At 41.8% G+C, this 23,020-nt stretch overlaps 1 protein-coding gene across 12 annotated transcripts in view; it reads left to right on the forward strand.

The window, feature by feature from the left end:
• nectin1b (nectin cell adhesion molecule 1b) overlaps positions 1-23,020 on the forward strand; it is a 216,925-nt gene that overhangs the window by 84,865 nt on the left and 109,040 nt on the right. The window contains exons 6-8 of one of the 12 annotated variants that reach the window (XM_011482288.4): positions 9,657-9,701; positions 10,995-11,033; positions 16,597-18,415. The exons of 8 other annotated variants lie outside the window; for them this stretch is intronic. In XM_011482288.4, the coding sequence (XP_011480590.1) occupies positions 9,657-9,701; positions 10,995-11,033; positions 16,597-17,099 (587 nt within the window). In that variant the 3' untranslated portion in view covers positions 17,100-18,415. Of the gene's footprint in view, positions 1-9,656; positions 9,702-10,994; positions 11,034-16,596; positions 21,947-23,020 lie in introns of those variants that run through there. 3 more of the 12 variants (XM_011482291.4, XM_011482292.4, XM_004075273.5) reach the window with 3 other exon arrangements.

The raw sequence follows: 23,020 nt of genomic DNA on the forward strand, positions 1-23,020 counted from the left end.
TTGTGCAATTAAAGTAAACCAACTGGAGTAAAAGGCAGCTCGTGCAGATATGCAGCACGTTACAACAGTAAAGTGTTCACGCAATGAGCGTAAACTAACTGATTCTGCAAGACTTTTCGGTAGTAAAGCATTTCTGCAATTGATGTAAATCAGCTGATGCTGATGCGGAAAAAGTGACTTCATGCCAAGATGCAACACTTCACAGTTATAAAGTGCAATAGTATATAAAATAATGTAATTCCAACTGATTCTGACATGGAGAAAAGCCACTTTGCGCCGATGGAAACACTTTACAGTAGTAAAATGTTTACGCAAATAATGTAAACTAAGTGATTTGGAAGCACACGGTATGATATAAATGTTTTTTTTATGTCTGTGCTTTTCTCAGCTTCAGAATCAGCTGGAATTATGTTATTGCTTAAACAGTCAGAGTTAGGATAGTTTGTGGAGCGTGTTTCATTTCCTGTCACCAGCTAGGTCGACAAGGCTTCAAGGTTTTCTTGTTTTTTGACAAAGCGGCTCAGAAAACAGTTGGCGCGTGTCTTAAAAGATAGTTGTTCTGGTTTTTCCCCAGCCTGTTTGTTTCACTCCGGTTTTGTTTTATCTGCTAATCCGCTTCAGTCGGCAGGTGTGAAAGCTCACCTGAAACACGGCGTGAAAGAAAACAAGAGAACTATCATCTGTGTGAAAACAAGGGTTTTTGGTTCACTTGCAAGTGAACCCTGGTGCGTTTCAGCAACAGCATGATAACAAGGAGACTTTTCAGTAAACCAAAGAGAACTAGCGACCCGAGTAATGCGCATTATGAGTGTTGAAGAACCGCAGTCCAAATAGGCAGTACTTGCTTTTGTGTGACTGTTTCAGGTCGCCTATTTTGAAAGCAAAGCAAACCAAGTTAAGTCACTTTGAGCACTTCTTTCTGACAGTTAAAGAGTCACGTTGTTTCCTTCCTGTAAGTGCTGCGCTCTTGGTATTTTTCAGTCAAGCCAAAACATGTCCTGAATTCTGAACGTGCCGTATTCGTCTTTTTTAGAATCTCTGTAGTAATAAGATGGCTGGATACAAGCTGCAAATGTTATTCTGTTCTCTTACATGGCACAGGTCCTGAATTTCTGTTAGGGTTATATTCCCCACAGGGGCATGCCTGGCAACATGCCTCAAAAGAATGTTCCCATAGTAACAGTGACAAGTTGAAGTGGAAGCAGGCAGCCTCTCCTCGGAAAGAGCAGTTCAGAGTCTGAGCTGCTTGGATGCGAGTCTGCTGTGCCGTTGAGCAGAACTACAGTTTGGGGGGTTTTCAGAGCAGTGCAACGTGGATGTGTTTATGGGATAATTACGCCCCTGCCTGGCCTGCTCATGTGCATTAACGCTCACTTGGCCTCTCTGTCATTTGCATGAACTTTAATCAGTGTGTGGTGGAGTTGGCTTTTCTTTTGTTGAAAAGAACAACAATTGTTGTCAGTGAACAGTGGGTCGCTAGACTTGGCTTCAGCTGCACACAATGGAGGTTTCAGAGTGATGTTTCACTCACTCCTAAAAGCGTCTTTGTTACATCTTAAACGCTTTAGATTAGTCCATAAAAGGCTTTTCCAAAGCTGGAGCACAGGATCTTAGTTGTTCTACCTCAGTGTTCTCTGCGGTAAAGAAAAGCGACTTGCCCAATCTGAACACATTTGATGTGTTTTTGGAAATCAAACCAATTTAAGGCGTTTCAATTTTGAAGCAATTTGTCAAATGAAGTGCTTACACATGACGATTGCACATGCAAGCATTTTTGGAAGACGTTTAGGAAAATCAAGGCCAGTTAAGTGGATTGAAGGTTTTAGGACCAATATCCTGGAATAAGAAGAGAATGTAGAGTCACAAAATGAGGTCCCAACTTTCAAACTTTTTACAGCTAAAGACTTTTTTTCTTAGAGGTCATTCAAACACCAAAACTGTGGCGGGAGCTTCATAAAATGGGGCACAAAGGCAGAGGTGCTGCAAGCAAACCTAAGTTTTATGTTTATCTGTTGTAGACCGTAACTGTGAAGTCAGTTGTGCATCGCGGGTTTTGTAGATGCAAAGGTATGACGAAGGAAGCTTCATCGTATGGGATTTTTCTGGATGTGACTGCAATTCTGAAGAATTAGGGCAGAGGTGGGCACTGAGGGGCGCATTCCTACATGTTTTCCTACATACCCTGCTCTGGCATGTTCTGATTGGCTGGACACACCTGAACCAGGTAATCAGCCTTGAGTAGGGCAAGACTATCTGGAAATCATGCAGATGCACCGGCCCTCGAGGCCTGGATTTGCCCATCCTGAGCTCTGAACTTCTACCAATAAGGAAAAAGTCTAAGATCACTTTGAGATCTTGCAGAAGATGTTCCAGTTAAAGTAGACGTCATAGCTAACCGTCTGATTACAAAGATGACAACAACTCCATAAACGTTTGGCTAATTTTTAAACATTTTTTTTATAGTGGGTGCAACTGTCAGAGACGTTACAGAAATAGTTGCTGAGCTTCCTCATTCCATTCTCCGGCTTACCCGAATGGATAACTGTCACTGATTTTGCAGGAGCTCCTTTTGTTTTCACTCTGAAGTTAATATCTAGATTGACATTCTAATATGCAGGACACCTGTCAGGGCTTGCCTCTCGTGTCAGGAATATAAAACGTCCTTGACAACTTGTTTGTGTCGCCGCGAAAGCTATTTCCTCCGCCTGTGATGCAACACTTAAAGGAAAGCATATTTTAATCAAGCTCCTGAGTTTTTCGCGGGCAGATTTGAGGGAACCGCATATCTGTCACCTCGGCAAATAGAGGGGGCCACGGAGCACCTTGTTCCAATTAGTTTGGGGGGCAGTGTTTGCTATTTAGATGGCAACGACTGGCGCGGACCACGGCGGGCGAAAGCGGCCTTCTTCAAGGACGCGTGTTCTGCAGATATGGCGTCACTTGTCAGAATCTAATGAACCACTCTCCGGTTTTAATCAATCCTTGCTCGCAGAGAGGAGGTCTGCAGGAATACCGACAAGAGGTAGAGGATCCTGAGCGAAAGGGGGCTTCATCTTCTTAGCGAATTCTTTACTCATTTACATGCAGCCAAGAATTCTCCCAAGAGAGAAATGACAAGTCCTCAAATCTGATTAATCAGCTAATTACTAGCAGGCATCAGAGGCCATGTTAAAAAGTAGAGATAAGTGAGACAGAAAACAAAAGGTTTTTTTTTATTTTTTTTTCCGGCACTTTTAAGTGTCTTCTGGCTCAATCAGTGAGTTCTGTGGTGGAGGAGGCTGCAGGAAAAGGGCTTCATCGAGTGGTTTAACCTCAAAGATCCTTCCCAACTTAACAGAGCCAAATGAGTCTTTCATTATCAGCTTTCCACCACCGCACACTGCTTTTTTCTTCTTTGTAACAAATCGACGCCACCATCTTAAATGTCTTCCACAATGCGACATGATGATGGTTTGTCAGGACGGCCTTGCAATTATGTCATTAACGCCCCTGAGAAAGGAGATGTGCGGTTTTATTCTTGGCAGACAACAGCCAAGTGACATGTGGGAACGTTTCCTCCAGTCAAGCAGCACAGGATATGTTTGTTTACGCATATGAACTTCCAACCTCTGATTTCTGTAAAGGGGGCTGTGTTGTCAGGTGGGCCCTCGAATCGGGCGAAGGTCGCCCGAGTCTTTTGTTTTTGCTCCGTAACTTTAATCTGTCATCTGTCAGAGTTGCAGATTTGCTGCAAGGCTTTGCTAGGCTTGGTCTAAACCTTTGACTTGAATTGAGAACTGGACAGAGTGAATATGAAATGGCTTACTCTGTCTACTCCAATAAAATAAAGTCAATTCAGTTGCCATTTTTTTGTGATATGGACGGTTATGCAAAATCTATCAAACATTTTCATGAAGCAAGACAAAAGAGACAGAGATATGACTGATACCACTAAAACAAATGCTATAGTGACTACGCTAACCTTGTTAGTAAGACATAAGCAGGTCAGCAGTGCGACACCGGTACACGTTAGCCACGTTTGAGGTGTTAGCCCTATTAGCTTATTCACAGTCCCTGTGAGTCCCAACCTTGGCTGTAACACATAAAAAAAGAGACTGATACTGCTAAAACAAACGTTACTGTAATTACGTTAACCCCCAACTTTGTTAGTACACACGCAAGAAAAAGACAGACAGTGAGACACTGCTAAATGTGAGCCGCTTCAGATGCGTTCACCACGTTGGCATATACTCACAATACCCGCAACTTCAAACGTTGTTAGCAACGGGACAAAAACAGCTGCTACATAAGCATATTCACAATAACAATCATCCAAACACTATGACAGAACGCTGTGCACCTCTTAACCCATAAGTAACCATGGCGACAACAGTGTAAGAGAAAAATATCAGAAATGTGTTCTGGGGTCCGTTTGCTTTGTGGAATTTTACCCAAAATGTTATTTTTAAGGACAAGTTGGTCTGGGTTCTTATGGGTTACAATCGCTTCTCAACCAGAAATAATCCATAATGCTTATCATAGAAGTGCATTGTTGTTTTTGAAAACAATTAAGGCTTTTGAGTGCCTCTTATAGTCCAAAAAAGACAGAAATTGAGTACTACCTGTTTATTTCCCAATTCACGTCTACGGGGTTCTGGCCTCTTGGACCCCGCAGGTACTTCCTGTTTAGAACGTAAGGGGGAGGGGTCACTCGACCAAGTTTTCATGTACAGTCAATGGGTTAAACCTGGTGCACGGAGGGGGGAAAGGGGGGGTGTTGCTCACTGCAGAAGACGTGCACACTACCAGCGCCAGCATCTGTTCACGCTTGCCTGAATAAGCAATATTTTGCTCCCATGTGAGACAACCAAGTTAAGAAGGAGGAGGTGGAATCACGTGGGGAGCAAAACACTGCGGAGGAAATCTAAATAAACACGGGAGCAGCAGAGATTCCCCCCGTGAGTTTGATCCTCCAAATTTAGGGGGAAAGTGGATTCCATCTGGAAGCGGCTCAGAGGTGGAAGAGAGGGCACGAGTCTGCTCGCGTGAAATTTATGGAGCTGACTGCGTTCGCTCCTCCTCTATCATTCAAACGCCGCAGCTCAGGAAACAGTGGAAGCTTGCCACTTGGATGGCAGGAAAGCAGGTAAATCAAGGCAGCAAAGCCAGCAGCGATAAATCAGCGAGCACAGTATGTCAGTCTGAGCTGGCATCACATGTAAAGCTCACCATTAAAACCTTCAACAACTCAAATTTATTGATTTATGACACAAAAAAAGAAATCATCCATTACAAAATCTGGAATTTTTTAATCTTTTTTTTCCCCAACAAGTCTAATTAGGGTTTTTACAAGCCCTGTAATGCTTTAAAATGGTTTTCTGCTTCTTTCATCTGAGAAAAAAACATGCATTTAAGATCCATCTGCTTTTAAGGATTGATAGAGGAAGTACAATTGGATCTCTGTAAATTTCAACCTCACCTTGAGAGCCCGGGGGATGAAGGACCCCAAAAAAAAAATGGCTTCCTCACAGAGACACTCTCAATCAGAGCTGTCCAAACAACGCAGGAGTCGTTTATTAAAGGTCCCCTGGAGGACTTTATGTTTTTACACAGCCTTCTGTGTATTTCTGTCTACTTCTTAGAGTTTATTAAACTCCATGTTCTGAACAGTTTGGCCTGAACTATGGCTTTAGTCGCACATTCAAACTCTCAGCTCACCGGCGTCAGAGTTGTATCCATGTGGAGCGGACAGGAGGCGGGACATGTGAGGAAACAATGTCCTACCTCCCTGGATTGATGAATTTTTAATGCCCACATCCCTGCGTCTTGTATCAAATATTCGGGACGAAGCTGTAATACAAGAAGTTTTCCGAGCTATCCTTTGTGTGCAGGAAACCGCTGTGTTCACCCAAATGCTCGTTTTTTAACATCTCCAGGCTTTCTGAGGAGCTTTTCGCAGAAATCTTGTGTCTGTCTGGGTTGTTTGGATGCAAATGGGCCTTCAGGTATGAAACAAGGAGATTTGAGAAAGGAGCTTTTAAGAAGCTCACACAACTGCTTCAGCGCATCTTGTGATCGATTGGGCATCTTTCCAAAACCAAAAAGAAAGATTTTTCGTTGGTTGTAAAGAAGATAATGATGTGTAAGAAAAGTTTAGTTTACTTCTTTTGTCTTGCTACCTCCCTTCTGGTCATTTTGTTGAGATTTGGTCCCAAAAATTGGAGGAAGTTCTCATGTAGCCGTGGGTTGTTTTGATAAGGACGGCAGCCCCTCCGTCACCGCCGCATCACAGGGTTTCTTGAACCGCACTCATCACTCCCTGTAATAAAACTTGCAAGACTGCGGCAAGAACATCCTTGAATAAAACAAGCAACGCACCATATATTACTGACACCTAACAGCGGCGCTGCTCCGTGCAGCCATTTGTCTCCGGCTTCTTGCTGACAGGGATGAGAGACATCATGATGTCAGCTTTGCAGAGGCTCCTTCTGCAATGTGAAATTTGTTTGTCTTGGCCTGTCATCTGTCTCAATCTGCGCGCTATCGTAGGGCGCCGGCGCCTTCTCACATGGCTGCCTGCATTATTCATAGACCCAAAGGCCACGCGTGTCTATATCTTGTACGGTATTACACTCTCATGGAGAAACTTAGACAGGTGGAGGAGCTGAGTCTTGGGCTCCGGCTCCGCCTCCCTCTGCCTCCGCACGCTTCTCGTCACCCTTGAACTTCCTGCAGTGACTTCCACACAAACCTGCGCGCTTTAGTAGGCTGATGGAGCCACTTTTCCGCCCCCGCGTCCTCTCCGCAGGTGGGCTTTAGGAGGCGAGGTCGCTCCCTCCTCGCATTCTGCCGACATCACACCTCATTATCCAAATGCGACATTAGCACGGCGCCTGGCCTCGCTGGCGCAGCGGAGGCCGCTCCATAAAGCCGGGAAAAACTCTGAGGGGGAAGACACTGTGCTGAACTCGCTTAGCATAAAATGGAGGACAGTGGTGCTCTGTTTTTCTGCAAGTGAAGATGAAGAAGAAGAAGACACAGCCTGACTGGAGTCTTGAAATGCTAATTTGACCAGAGGAGGGCATGTGAGAGCAGAGCAGCGGCGACCTCAGCGATTTATCTTAACATTTGCTTCTGCATGGCTTGCTGTTTCTGCTCTCTGGAGGATGTGCAGAGGGGAGAAGGATGTGGCAGACAGGAAGAGCACGGGGATTGGCTTAGCCCCCCTTCGGCCCACCTCACCTCCTCCTCTTCCTCATCCTCCCCGCTGTCTGCTCGCATAGCGTCGGATCTGTCACGCCTCCCTGAGAGCATGATGAAGTAGGTCAGACACTGTCCCAGGGTCTGACCACTGGCTGCAGAGCTGCTGATTCTGTGTGGTGATTCACTCACTGCACTCAGACACCAGAGCTAACAGCAACAACAAAAAATAGAAAAGCGTTAGTGGAAAAAAAAAAAAAAAGGTAAACAAACTGGCCCAGCCTCTCCCGGATTAACAAGTGCTAACATGCAGATTTGCCAGCTTCCCGCCTGCTGACCTGATAACAGCCTTTCCACTTAGCTCTGCAGCCTCATGCAGGCTTGAAACAAATGTTACTCTGAGGGTAAACACCGTTTTTAAGGGATTATTGCCTTTAAGATCATGCTGTAAATAATCACAGGTCATTAGAAGAGCATTTGACATTATAATTACAGCCCCTGTGGAATAAAGCATGGAAAACAGCCAAAAATCTCTACAAAGTCTCCCAAAAACATGCGACGCTGTGCAATAGAACGGCAAGTTAAATCGTGATTTAAGATTATTTGCAATAAAAAAAAGAGACTTGAACAAACACCTCTTTAGCCCCACAGGAAACACATTTGCTTTAAAGGTTTTGCAGAGTTACATCCAAGCTGAGGCTTGTGATAGATGCGCCATTGGCAGCCGGATCATTCGTCAAATAAAGTACCATCTTGGAGGGGGCAACATGTTATTCATTTTACCAGGAAAAGATGAGAAAATTAGCATGGTGCCGTTCATGTCTACTACTGCAAATATGTCTTTAGTAACTAGCTTTTCACTGGTGTAACTGACAGTCAGGTTCTTATGGTTATATTTTGTCAGTGAAACATATTTGTGGTTGCTATCGGCTGTCGGTTTCCGACTGTTAAAGGCTTAAAGATCAAATAACTATAAGATCATTTTTGGCATTTCATTTTCTTTATCAAGAAAAATAAGTGACTTTCTTGTGAAGAAAATTTTAAAAATGTAAACAGCTCATTAGGTCAAATTGATGAAGATCACCGCAGATGACAGCTAAATAACAGACAGACACTCTTTGACGTACCGAAACTGTCTGACTGTTCATGCGGTAAACTGGAATCAGCTGAATCTGACTTGGAAGAAAAGTGCTTGTCCCATCTGCTTTTCATGGATATAGCATAACATTAAACTATTTTAATTATGCAATTCGACGTCCCTAAAGTGCTAAAATAAATGTTTGTAAAGTGTTGCATAAAGTGGTGCAAAGCCTCTTTGCGCTGCGACGGAATCAGCTGGTTTACGTTTGTTGCATAAGCACTTTACTATCATAACGTTTGTTTGTTTGTTTATTTATTTATTTATTGATGGTCCGTAGGGAAAAAGACGAGCTTAATCAATAAAAAGACAACAGCAGATACAGAGCAACACAGATGGGGTTGTCAATAGAAAAGAACAACAGTAAATCCATTAGACATAGAGGCAACAACCAAGGCAAAATAAGACAAAGAACAAAAAAATAAATAGATAAAATAAAATAAATGGATAAATGTGACAGAAAAACAAGTTTTTTTTTTCTTTATATCAGCACAAGGCTGCTTTTCTCTGCTTCAGAATGTTAATGGCGTCAACGGCTATAGATATAACGGCTATAAATGTTGATGTTAAAAACCCACATCTGCCTGAATAAATTGCCTGACCAGAATGATGGACCTGTTACCACATCCCAACAGTAGCCCCAAGTGGCCAAAAGTGCGTCTATATTTTTGCATGTGTACATGGAAGAATATATAACATTATTAAAACAAACTTTCTATCAAAATATATTGGAAGGCAGCATGAGGAACCACAGTTCTAAAGGATACACAAATATCTTTGTTTTTTTGAAGTTCTCATTGCAGTTTTGTTGTTGCCATATCCTCTTCTTGTGAATGGGTTCTGTTTCTGTACAAAGAGGCAGTCTGTCCACTGATTCATACGGATGTAGCAACAACAGACAAAATATCCACTGTTTTTCGACATTTCTGTTTGCGTTAAATCAGCGCCCTTATCGGTGGGGCAGAGCCGTGGGAGAGAAGGGCTGGAAAAACCTTTTTCTGCTCCTCATAGATGCATCAGAATGAGGTGCAAATGACATCTATAGAGATTCACCGGAACGCAATGCAGATGAACATCCACTTCAACGTCTTTTGTCTTTTTACCGTGGTTATGTTGGGCAGTGTATTTGTGTCTGAGGCTTCTTGGTGGGGGGGTGAAGGTATTTTGTGGTTGAGCTTGTACTGCAGGAGTGGGGGGCTCCTTCCTCTCCCCTTTGCTTTTCCGTCCTCGCCGCCCTGACATCATCTTTCCTGAAAACCAAAACAAATTGCACCTGCACCAACGGCATTCCTCTCGCCAAAGCACTGACGCATTCCCTTCCATGTGTCTGTCTACCCAGACTTCCCTTCACCTGACCGTGGGAACTTTCAGAGGACCAGATCAGGTATTGCCATCTGTTGTCATCTAAACGGGGGGGGGGGGGGGGGCAGCCATACTGCACTCCCATTTTCTAGCACACCAACAAGAGGATCTTCACCGCCAAAAAGCAATCATTCAGGAAAAAATGAAATGTTTTTTAACTTGAACATGTCGTTCCTTTTTTAACTGCCTATTTAACATTTTCTCTATTCAGAAATGTGTCCTTATGCCTAAACTCCATGTCATTTCTGATACTTCCTTCTACGGTCTCTCATGTGTGTTGTATTTCTACAATGTGACACATTATGGCCTGCGGTGAAAGCAAGAAGCAACCTGATTTGCAGTTTTTTTTTTTTACTTTTAAAGATCTTGACCTACATTTTTTAGCTGTGTGATTTCGCGAACTCGCTAAAATAAAAAAATAAAAATGACAATCGTTTTAAAATGACAGAATATGAAGGGAAAGGTCGGTTTAGGTTTTTCCAAAACTTTAATTGAAAAAGATCTTTTGGATGAAAGGACTTAGTGTGTTTTCTGCTCAACAGGGTGCACTGGATTATAATGCGCACCGTTAATGAATGGTGTATTTTTTTCATTAATGTGGTGACTGAACTGTAAGGTGTAGAAAACGAGACAGAAGACTCAGTGATTAGTCCGTCAGTCAGACTTTATCAAAGAGCCTATGTTGTGAATTTCTTAAGCCTTTTAGAGTAAACGATATCCATATAATATATCACCTTTGGCACACTACAGAACAATTTCATGAAGTTAACCTAGAGCCAGCCTCGGTAGCGTGTTTGCATTTGAAAAAACCTCTGAACCTTTACAAAGATGGATGTTCATATTGTGCATATAAGTGTTTTTGATGATCACTTTTTGCTCGGCAGAGATAGTGGCTGTTAGCCTTTCAGGAAGAGTCTTCGCTGCCAGCAGAAGGGGCTAATCAACTAATCAATTTGAAAACCCGCTCGTTTTTATGGATTCAGAATGAGGTCCAAATGACATCTGTAGAGATTCACAGGAACGCAATGCAGATGAACTTTCATCCACTTAGATGTCTTTTGTCTTGGTTATGTTGGGTTTCCGTTTGGTTTTCTCAGTGTGTTTTAATCTGAGGCTTCATGGTGGGGGGGTGAAGGTATTTTGTGGTTGAGCTTGTACTGCAGGAGTGGGGGGCTCTTTCCTCTCCCCTTTGCTTTTCCGTCCTCGCCGCCCTTACATCATCTTTCCTGAAAACCAAAACAAATTGCACCTGCACCAACGGCATTCCTCTCGCCAAAGCACTGACGTATTCCCTTCCATGTGTCTGTCTACCCAGACTTCCCTTCACCTGACCGTGGGATCGTTCAGAGCACAGGTATTGCCATTTGTTATCATTTAAAGTGGGGGGGGGCAGCCATACTGCACTTCCATTTTCTAGCGCATCATCAAGAGGATCTTCTTCGCCAAAAAGCAATCATTCAGTAGATTCAGTTTTTTACTTGAACATGTTGCAACTTTTTTTAACTGGATATTTAACATTTTTTTTAATTCAAAAAGGTGTTTTTTTGCTTAAACTCTGCGTCGTTTCTGATACTTTCTACTAAGGTCTGTCATGTGTGTTACATTTCTACACTGTGACACAAAATGGCCTGCTGGGAAAGCAGGAGGATACCGGATTTGCAGTTTTCCTTAAACTTTGAAAGATCTTTTTTTTTCGTAATGATGTTGCACTTTGGTTATTTATTTATTGGGTATTTATTTGGTGAACCTGAGTTTTCATTCAGCTTTGAAATAATTAGGGTGATTGTCGATGCTCCAAACACAATTTCTTTGTTGAAATGACAAATAAATGAATCTTGAATTTTGGACCATTTTGACCTACATTTTTTAGGTAAAGTGTGATTTTGCGAACTCACGTAAACTTAAAAATCCCCAAAAATGAAAATCGTTTTAAAATGACAGAATAGGGAAAAGTTGGTTTAGGTTTTTATAAAGCCCAAATTAGTCAGTAACCAAGGAAATTGTTGGATGTACCAGTACTATGGACCACCACTGCTGACCTTTCCAGATGAGACTGTCTGACTTTTGTATCTGCAAGATGCTGCACGTTTGCCTGCATGCACGATGAGATACCACGAGGTGTTTTTGTGCCAGTGTTCCAGCCTTATACCCTGCAGCACATCCCCTGATTTTTTTATCCATTTACGTTCAAAAAGGAAAGGAATTTGACTGACGGGTCTGAAGGTTTTAGTGTCTTATTTACCGGCACATGAGGAGATCTTACGCCTCTGTAGGAAGGGTGATAGCAAAAAGAAAAGTAAATAAAAAATAGGGGGGAAAGTGAAACAAAGTGAGGAAGGGAGTAAAGGGAGATTTGCCTCAGCCTTGACTTTCCAGGCAGCCCGTTTAATTCCTGTCAGTGAAGGGCTTTTATTCATTGTGGCAGAATTACATTTCCATGACTTCACAAGCTCTAGCAAATTCAGACAGGCTGGTAATGACGATCTCTGGAATCACTGAATTAATGTGTCTCCTCCAATTGTCCCCATCCTCATTCTCTCTTTCTTTATTTGCTGTTGTCAACTCCTCAAAAGATCTTGCTCTGTCTTCTTTTTCCCCAACTTCCTCAAGTAGGACCTCTTTTTCCCCTTTTCATCTCCTGTGGCCTGCTGCTTGTTCCTGAATTCGTCGGGTTAGCTTGCCGCTGTGTCTTTTAATTTTTGCATCCTTTGTGAAAACCTGGCCCTTGTGCTAAATCCCAGGAATGATGGTCTCAGGATTCGTGTACGGACGCGTCGGCTGCACACCTTCAAGGCAGCAGGAAGAAAGATCTCTGCATTCCTGCGCCGCTCAAGACGTGTCTTCGTGCAACTTCTTGTTTGGTTCTTCTGTTTTTGAAATCACTGCCACCTAAGGACATCTTTTTCTGATTCAACCCAGCGCTTGCCCAACATGTGTCTTTCAGAAAAGCCAAAGAACGACCCATCCAATCCAGAAAGAAATAGATTTCCCTCAGAATGTTTGAACAAAGTAAATTATGCACTCCATCATGTCAGAGCATTCAGACACGACGGTCTGCTTAAAACAGCTTTCCTTTTTACCACCTACCACCTGTGCATCTATCATGCTTTGTGATTAAATTATAGCCTTTCAATTCAATTTGATTCATATAGCCCGATATCACAACAATAGTCGTCCCAATGGGCTTGAAACATCCTACCTTCTACTACTCTCAGTGGTACATTTTAGACGCTGCGTGTCAAAGTTTGCTCCACTATCTGCATATGTCTGCAGCAGTGCTAAATAACTTTTGTTTTTTTGGAACAGTTTCAGGGCTGCTATTGTGTTGCAGAGGTCTTCTTTATCAGTGTGTTGGCAGGTGTTGCTGCAAGCGAAGGCGTGGAGCAATTCCATCCTCTAGGCTGTCAAACACCTCTGTACCCCTTTTTCCAAATTCTTAAACCGTTGTTTCCATAATATGATTACTACGCCCCTCGTATGGTCATAAATTGCAGAGGCGACAGCGCTGCACCGCTGAAAATTTTATTTTCTTGACACTTTTACTTATCTTGGTTTGCGAGGCCAGTGGTGCGACCTTGTGCGGGGATAAGAACAGAACAGAAGTGCGCTAGATAACACACTGAGAACAGGCAGCCCACTTTGCCAAAAACATTTTTTTTTGAGTTGGGGAAATAAACTAAAAAAAAAAAATCATCTGAGGCGATGGGATGAGCTTCCCTCTCGGCTTTTAAAGTACCACCCCCATTACAGGTTCACAGCCATCTGGGGGAAGAAACCTTAAAAGCTGCTGTTGGAGAAGGCCATTTGTTGCTTCTGAAGGAGTTTCAAAGCTTCCTCTGGAGTGGGAACGCCACTAAATGCTGAAGTGTTTACTGTGGCTTTCATGTGTGGAGTTTGTGAGGACATTGGCTCATCCCTCCGTCTCATTTTTTGGGGGTACGAGTGTCAACAACAGCGTCACTCGATCCTTTTTAGAGGTGGAGATGAAGGTATCATCTTTAACTGCATCTACTCTTTACTTTTAAAGCCTCTTTTAAGTAGAAGTTACTGAAGCTCTACAAATTCAGAGTCAAAGTCAGCCCAATTAAGATTCCAATCATTGTCTATTACAGTGTAAAAACAGATTTCTGGTCCGGGGATGGCTAGAAGGAGCGGATTAAAGGAAAGAGTCTTCCCTTTTTCTCTTTCAATCATGTGGATTTGTGGCCTCCTTTGGATGCGGTGGGAGGACGTGTTCTCTAGCCGGGGTGACCTGGCTCTGCTCTCCCATTGATGTGTGTAATGAAGGCCTGTGTCTGAATAATCCCATTAGGTGGTCAGATTAAAACCTGAGCTGATATGTGAGACTGTGCCCGGGCACCGCTTTAGAAATTGGACTGTTTGCCGGAGAAGGAGCGGCTGAGGGGGAGCGAATGTGTTTGGGAGGTCTCTCTGTTGGACTGATGGAGTGCCATTGTCATTGCAGTGAAGCAGGAGGCTTCGGTAGCTTCTTAACTGCACCCACTACAGTCCTTTCATGCCAGAGTTACACTCAAATCATTGTGTGAGAGAAAGAGTGCTTCATTTTGAGGGTTATTGATCTTATTAGAGCATTTTCCGCACTATAAGGCGCCTTTAAAATACTTTTTTTTTTTTCAGAAAAAGACTGTTTTATAGTCCGGTGCCTTACACATAGTTTCATTCTGGTTGTTGTTTCTAATGCTGAATTGAGTAGATAAATACATGGTGCTCCGTTAAAATTAGCCTGTTTTTTACGAGTTGCGAACAAGGTTGGGTGTTATTCTGAATACGCTAATATGGCTAATGTGCAGAGATGTTGGACTGTGTTTTGTTTTGATTAACAAGGTTTGGAGTTAGCATAGTTACAATACTGTTTGTTTTTTGCGGTATCAGTCTGTTTTTTGTTTTTTATTTTCGTGTAGCTAACATAGTTGGGTGTTTAGCTAACGTGTAGACTGTAGTTTCGTTATGTTCTACGACAAAGGTTGGGAGCTAAATGCAATTACAGTAATGTTTGTTCTTAACGGCATCAGCCTGTTCTTTTTACGAGTTGCAATAAAGGTTGGATATTTTGCTAATACACTAATGCAGCTAATTTATAGCGGTGTCTGACTTCTTTCATTACGTGTTTCTACAAAGGTTGGGATTTAGAGAGGTAGTCACAATCACGTTTGTTTTTGGTGTTATTAATCTATTTATTTGCATGTTGCAAACAAAGTTGAATATACGGATGTTGTGAACATGCTAACGGTTCTAACGTGGCTAATGTGTTGAGTGTTACAAACTAGTTCTAGTAACTGTGAACGCAGTTATTAAAGTATGACTGATTGAAGGATTTGTCTCTGACTCTTTTGTCTCACTTAATGTGGTTTATGTATGACATAAATTTGAATATAGACCCTTAGTTGGTGGTGCACCTTATAATCCGATGCACCCTACATTGCTGACAAATAGCACAAACATTTTCATGGTAGTTTCCTTAATAAATCATCCACCTATGCGGGAGATTTTTCTTCTTTTTTGAAACCTAAATATTTCAAGAGTACTCAGATTACATGATGGTTTCACAAAGAACTTGTTTGTAATCTTCATTGTCGTGTAGTTTTCCATCACATAATTGTTCTCCTGTCTGTTTCCTTTTCTGCGGTTCATCGAATCCAGATGAACATATGGGCTGTGTTGCGATCTGTTGGAGTTACATTGGGATGTCTTGTAGTAGGCTGGCAATGATGCAGAGAAGCAGACGATCTGAGGAAAAAGCAAAGGCTGTAATTGTCTCAAACGCTGTAAATCCTCTCTTGCCTCGTTGCAAACCAGACAAGGCTTGGGTTTGCCCTGCATGTACAGAAGCCTCTATTATTCCCCCCTCACTGTTTTCTGCTCTTTTTTCACGGCTCCTCCTCATCATTTGTGTGGAGGATACTCTTCCCCCTTTTCTTCACCAGAGAAATTAAACAAACCTTTTCTCGCACAGGTTTACCCAGGCAACGTGCCTCCGAGGCTTTGATCATATTTTAGATAAAAGTGTCCTTTCAGTCTCTGCGCATGAGGCAGCTTTGCACGCTTCTAAGCGATTGCACGCATGTACAGTCAGAGGCGCTACCTTGAATGCTCAAGTTGCAATCTAAAACGGGGAGACGGATGTGACGGCTCGGCTTAGCTGCAGTGGTGGTGTAGTTGCAGATGCAGCTTTGGCTATAGCGGCGCTGGAACCTGATCAGTTATAACCGGACAACAGTTGTACTATGTCAGTTGTGTGTGATACTGATCATTTTCCCTTTTTCTGCTTATTTTTCTTGTTATAATTCTATATATTTGTGATGTCATGCAGCTCTGCCTCCTTTAATGGAGTTGTGGTTGATGCCTCTCTCCTTGCTTTGTGTATTAGCTCCATGTTTTCTTGGCCGAGGCCTTCGTTCTCGGCATTGCTTTTTTCACTGTTGATGACATTTCTGGCATTCTGTTTAATGCTGAACTTTGATGAAATGCTGACTTTGAATGGAAGACACAGATGTTTTGAATTCAGAAAAGCTCTTCTGCTGTTTTTTTGTCTAACTGCTCCCTCCACCTTTACCAGGAGGACAAATGTGTCTTTGGTGCATGCTGATGAACTGTCATTCACTCCTTTTTTTTTTTTCTTTACTATGGTTGTGTTGGCTGTTTTTCTCACTCTGTCCATGTCTGACGCTGCATGTGTGTTTGTGTCTGAGCCTTGCACGATGTCGGAGGGGCTTTTATGTGCGGTTGGGGTTTGTTGTGTGGGAGTGGGGCCTCCTTCCTTTCCCCTTTGCTTTTCCGTCCTCGTCTCTCTCACATCATCTTTCCTGAAGAAAAAAAAAAAGATTGCACCTGCACAAATGCACTTCCTCCCACCAGAGCACTGACTCACTCCCTTCCATCTGTCTTTTCCTACCCAGACTTCCCTACCAACCCACCAAATAACCATGGGATCCAACAGGAGCAGCACAGTGCAGGTGTTGTCATCGGGGGTGCTGTAGGGGGAGTAGCCCTGTTGGGCGTGGCGGCCGTACTGCTCTTCATATTCCTGCGCCGCCGCCAGCGCACCTTCAAGGGAGACTACAACACCAAAAAGCATGCCTTCGGGAACGGGTACAGCAAGGCGGGCGGCCTGCCGGCCCACCCTTCCAAGCCCAAGAACCTGCCGTACCCGGATGACTCGGACGACGAGAAGAAGCCCACCCAGATTGGCAGCACCGGAGGGTTTGAGCCCAGCGATCGCAATTTTGACACCGAATCGGAGGACCTGAAGAGGCCCTACTTTACCGTGGACGAGGGGGAGAGCCGAGAGTACGACGAGCGGACTCTGGGTTTCCAGTACGACCCGGAACCCGAAATAGTCGACGATATGATCTCTCAAACCGATGGTTCTGTCATTTCTAAGAAAGAGTGGTATGTGTAGAGGCATGCGACAACCAAGCCAAACAATCATTGATCCCGCACCTTCATTCCACCTCACCCTTCACCCCTGTTCGCCCCACCCTAAACACAGCCCCACTCCCTCCTCACTCCCTCCACATCAGACCCCATCCAGCTAATTGGGAAAAAAAAAATCAAGTGTCTATCAAAGGTACAGGAAGCGCCGTTCCACCAAGCGAATGGGCAAAAAATACAAACCACAGTGTGTGAAGTGACTTGTTGTGACTGACCTATAAGGCCAGGAAGGTGGTTGGTTAACGCTTGTGCATTATTCTTTTTGTGTAATTTTCTTTACATGTTATCAATGTATTAAATGTCTAAAAAAAAGAAGCAGGTTGAGGTTTTGCTGAGCACATTTGTGAAAGTCCTACACTGGATGTACGCCTCGTTTTATTGCCATTCTCATTGCAGGTTTGTCATTTTTTATATCCTCTTCTTTTATATGATTTTTAAGTAAGTGACTTGCAGATTGGGAGTTTAAGTGTGTGACTTAATGACAACTGGAGTTTCAAGGTATTTGTAGCTTTTTTGGTCTCATGTTTCAGAGAAAAGAAAAAAAAAAGGACAAAAAAGTCAGTAGATGTACAGATGAATTTCATTTTTGCTTCACTTCTGAATCTCTACATCCGTACAGCATTGACAGCCGAACAGAGCGAATGCTGTTTTCCAAAGACATGCCTAGTATTTTTTTAACCCTTCTGCGTTTGTGCTTTTGGTTTCAAGCAGTCTGTCCACTGAGCCATACGGATGTGGCAGCAACAGACAAAAATATCTAGTGTTTCTTTTCTTTTCCCTCAATGTTTGGCGACATTTCTGTTTGCGTTAAATCAGCGCCCTTATCTGTGGAGCAGAGCCGTGGGAGAGAAGGGCTGGAAAAAACATTTTCTTCTCCTCATAATCGAAATGAGGTCCAAATGACATCCGGGGAGGTTCATGCTGAAGCTCTGAAATGTCACGGTTGTTGCTGGACTTGAACCGTTTTGACCTGTTGTGCTCTTACCACCGACTGTATGATTTATTTCTTTTGTTTATCGGAATGCTGTCATGATTATGTTTTTTTTTGTGGTTTTTTTTGTATCTTGTGACCCCTTTTAATCAAATGGATTCAGATGAGAAGTTTTCCAGGAATTTGTGACTTTGCGGCTAACGTCAACAGCATTTTCCACCTGGAGTCATCCATGGACACAAAGGACCAGGGGTAAAAGGTCAACTGATGCTTTCTTGTGCACCAATAGAGAAAAAAGGGAATTAAAAATATAACCGTGACCATGCTGTAATATATAAACAAAAAAAAAATCACTTGCTGCTTTCTTGATGGTTTTTGTTCCATTTTTGGTTTTGGGTGATTTTTGCGGTTCGATGGACTGCAAACATGGACTCGCCGCCTGTCTGCAGGATTATACTGTTTATAAAATGTGTGTATATGGTATATATGTATAAATATATATATATATATATATCAAAATTGGTATTAACAAGTGCCAGTGGATGCTAGCATAGCAAATCACTTGTTCCTCCTCATCACTGAGGTCCATTACACAATCAGCGAAATATATTTGCTTCAAAAGAAAAGAGGGGAAAAAAACAGCTCAATGTGAAAAATTGAAGATAAGAGAAGCATTTTAGCAAATCCAAGGATGGAAACGACTTATCTGGCTGAGGTTTAACAATATAAATACTGTAATAAGCCTTATTTTATGCATGTTTTGTGTGTGGGAGTGGAAGTGCATATGTTGCTATTTTTTTCTATCAATTCTGTTTCTTTTTTTTGGTTTGTTTTCTTTATTTGCAGCTCAGAGGAGGACACTGTCGCCGTGACAGATATGTAAGAATGTGGGCACAGTTAAAATGCTGCTCCAGCTAAAAAAAATAATAAAAATAACAAATATAGAGTTAAATACATACGAAAAAATGAAAACATCTGTGTGAGAACAGATTTCACAGATGCAGATTTACAGTCAATGCTTGTCTATTGTATGATATTAGATGAGCATGTAAATCACAAGCCTCAAATTATATTGTATATTAAACAAGAATCATCAACAGAATGTGGGAAAATATCCTTTTTTCTGTTGGTAACCTGTCAATTCTCACATATGTTTTAAAAGATAAGTACATTTTCATTTTCTAAGGCCTTATTTTTAGTTTAACTGAGTGATGATACACTCAAAAAAACTAAATGACAGTAGTACCTGTGTGTCCGCTGCTGTCCTTGTGCAATTCAAGTTGTTCACAGGCTAACCTCGTCGAATAGCATATAAAGCAGTTTTATTTCTCATTAGTCTTTGCATTCAGTGCCTATCGGAATGAAAAGGTGTGGTATTATTAAGAGTACTCACCTTCTCTTTCCTCAATGATGCTCATGCCGGAATAACCGAATAATCCTTCATAGCAGCCAATGAAAATTAGGAATGTTCATTTCATTTTTGGGGGCCTTTAAGGTCAGTCTCACATTCAAGCCTGTTGTAGTTACACTTATCCATATCAAAATGAAGCCATGCCAAACCAATCCCTGCTTTGGAAACTTTTGATATAGTGGAGGATGACAGAAGCCATTATATGTCCGTCCCTGAACAACCTGAAGAAATCTGAAATGAGCTGGAGCCTTGTTGTGGATGTTTTTGATCCGGTTTCGTGAGGAGCTACTGCCCCACTTTGACGAGTTTTAGACAGGAATAAAGCTCTGGCAGGCTCAGTCGAGGGCGTTCTCTCAGCAATTATGCTTGTAGGGCAAAGCTGACATGATTTTTTAGCCCACATTTCCTTTGATACCCCTTATGACGTCTGTGCAAAACAACTCCAGTAGAAGATATTGCTGAGCTTTTCATTTTTTCACAAAAATATGGAACAAACTGCTGCTGCCTCCTGAGATACTCCCAAATGGTGCAGCCAAAAAGGAAAACAATGTATATAAGTTGCAGATTTGGGTCATATCTGTGAAAATGTTGCTATAGTAGAAGCCATGAAAAGAGTTTTGTTCGACAGAAAAGAACCGTTGGACTTCATAAAGGAGTATAATGGCTCTGCAATCCTCCACGTCCCTCCTTATTTTCTTCAAAAACGTTGGGTCTGTTTTCAAAGTGTTCCCAGTGGTTTTTAAACTGTTATTGTTCCGATGTTTAGCCAAAATCCCCCAAACCTCCGTTGTTTCCACAGAGTGGCGGTAATTTGTTAGAAATTCACCTTTCGAGTTATGGGTGGACAAATAGCTCCGCCCCCAGGAGCTTCTGGCCTGCCCAGCGTACTTCCTACATCACAAATACGCTCTTTTTAAAAAAGCTTTTTTTCTTCTCTGCTCCTGTTTTACAGCGGTTTGAATAAAGAAATACTCAGAATGCAATTCTGAGCAGAATTTTCTTTATATACATCCTCTTTAATTAGAAAAATGCCACTAGCACATGTTAAAAACATAATTTTCATTGGAATGGGTCTTTCAACGTTTCCAAATCATTGGGATTAAAAGTAAAGCAGTTGATTGATGATACTTGAATGTTGCTGGATGTCGCACATTGACATTTTTTTGAAGACATCGTCACCTGGCGACTTCAAGTTTACGATTCCTAAAACTTTTTGATGAACTGCAGAATTTGCACTGTGGATCATTGTAGCTGTGCACACGCTGCTGCTGTGAGACTGCTTTCCTAACAACTCGTCTGTACCTGATATTTTATGTTCAAATAAGAAATGTTGCATCTCTTAGTTTACCCTTTAGCAGCGGAGATGTCTCCAGCGACAGCTAAATGACAAGCTCTGTGGCATACCTGAGAAAACGCAGAGAAAAGCGTATTTTCATATTGACTTTTCACCGATACACATCGTAAAGTGTGGCCTATCGGCGCACAGACGATAGAATCAGTGTTGATTTGGTAAAAATGTCACTATTGTAAAGGGTTGCAGATCGGCATACTTTTGAATTGACTTTTCACCACTTCAGGTTTAGTCGGAAAGACGTCAATTGCGGTAAAAGAGCAATGGTGGTCGAAAGAATGTGAACACTGGAGCTAAAAATCCAACGTTAAGAGTGAAAACATTACACAATATTGGGACTTTCTTTTCTGAAAATGCCACAAAGATGCCAAAAATTACCTTATCCCAACCAGATTAGATCACAGTTGTAAATTACAGACTTGAAACGCATTTCCTCTCAACTTGGTGGCACATTGGTGACTTTTCTAAGCACACCTGGAAAAGAATTCCCATTTGATGTAAATAAATCAATGCAGGCTTTAAAACATAAAAGCACAAATTCGAGATTTTAACTCACCATTCTGCTCACGAAGCCAGTTTTCCGGCAGAAAACCTTCACGTTCGGTCAACTGCTCGAGATTAACACACTGTTCTTTATTTTCATAATACTGTGGGTAACTTCATTCCATCCTAATCTCTTTTTTGTACTCAATATGTTCAACATTCCAGTGTAAATATTGTACATAAGGTGGAGATTATAGTCTGGATTTATTTAGGGAGTTCTGTGTAGGGATCCTGTTGTGTAAAAAAAAAAAAAAAACTATTTTGACTGCAAACATGGAGACTTAGTGATGGATAGATGACGTTGATGCATAGCTTTTTCCAAAGTCCTTCCTAGGAATGCTTCTCTAGTCTCTTTGGGAACAGGCTGGGCGTGGCTTCCAACAGGCCACGCCCTCCATCTGTGATTTGATGTAATTGAAAGCAATTCAAAAGAGAGAATTTGTTTGTATGCAGCCATGTGAATGTATATTTCCAAAGGGTGTTACAAATACAACAAAAAAAGAGATTCTCTTGTTTAATTGTGATGACCCAGTGAAGTAACTTGTATTTGTTTTGAATATTAAATGAGTTCAATAGTCAGCAGTCCCAGTTCAATGATTGGATAGATGTGTGTTTCACTGATTGACTATGGTCCATGTCCGCAGCACATTGTATTTTCTCAGCACGCAGTAACGGCTTATGCAAAAAGTCCTTTTTCTTTCCACTTCTCTGATCAGTAATGTAAAAAAAACCTCCCTCCTGTGGCTTCATGCAGAGACTCAGTCGTGCAAAAGTTTGTATCCCGTCTTTTTCTAACCCCATATTTTCATTTATGTGTGCAAAAAACTGAAATAAAAAACATCATTTGAGCGCGGGTCTTAGTGGGTTTCAATAAGGTGACATCTTTATTTTTTACAAACAATTTAAGCATGTAAAACTTCTCACTAAAGACATGAACATTTTCACTTTTCTCTCTTTTCTTTAAACTCTTAAGAGTTCCTAGAAAGTACAGTGTTGTAGAAACTTTTGACGATTTACGTCAATTTGTCTAAATGAACGCAATCTGTACAGGAAGCACAGCACAGAGGAGATTTATGCTCTACAGCCAATCAAGATGCAGAACACAATCCACCGTAGATCAAAGAAAGAAAAAAGATATTTGCGACGGTGAATTCCAATATGGCGGGGGACCGCTGTCCAAAATTTAATTTGTGCAGTTGTCCATCAAAAGAAAAAAACAATGTAAATAAGAAAACTATGGAGTAAAGGTGTAACGATTCAATCCAAAACATAGTTTGTGGTTCATAGTCAGCATTAGTTCATTTTGAACGTTCTGATTCACAGACATAAATAAATCCAGAGCATCTTCAGCCAAAACTTCAACCAGTGTGATTCAGAGAGAAATACCTGGTACTGAACAGTACAGGTGACATTTTCCAGATTCTGTGTATTTCTTGCAAGATAATCAATTATAAATTAAATATGTGTACAAACAAATGAGTAAACAAGAATGAATGGCAAATCCATTCACATTTTAGATTCATAAAGTTCAGCCCGCTGTTGTTTTTCCTTATCAAAATAATGCTAACGGAACAGTATGACTACAGTGTTTCCACTGATTGAACTGTAATGAGGACTTGACCATCACGTGTGTGTTGTCCACTGTGATGCATT

The sequence above is a fragment of the Oryzias latipes genome, chromosome 13 (assembly GCF_053564925.1).
Source record: "Oryzias latipes strain Hd-rR chromosome 13, Olatipes_Hd-rR_3.1".
Classification (NCBI taxonomy): domain Eukaryota; kingdom Metazoa; phylum Chordata; class Actinopteri; order Beloniformes; family Adrianichthyidae; genus Oryzias; species Oryzias latipes.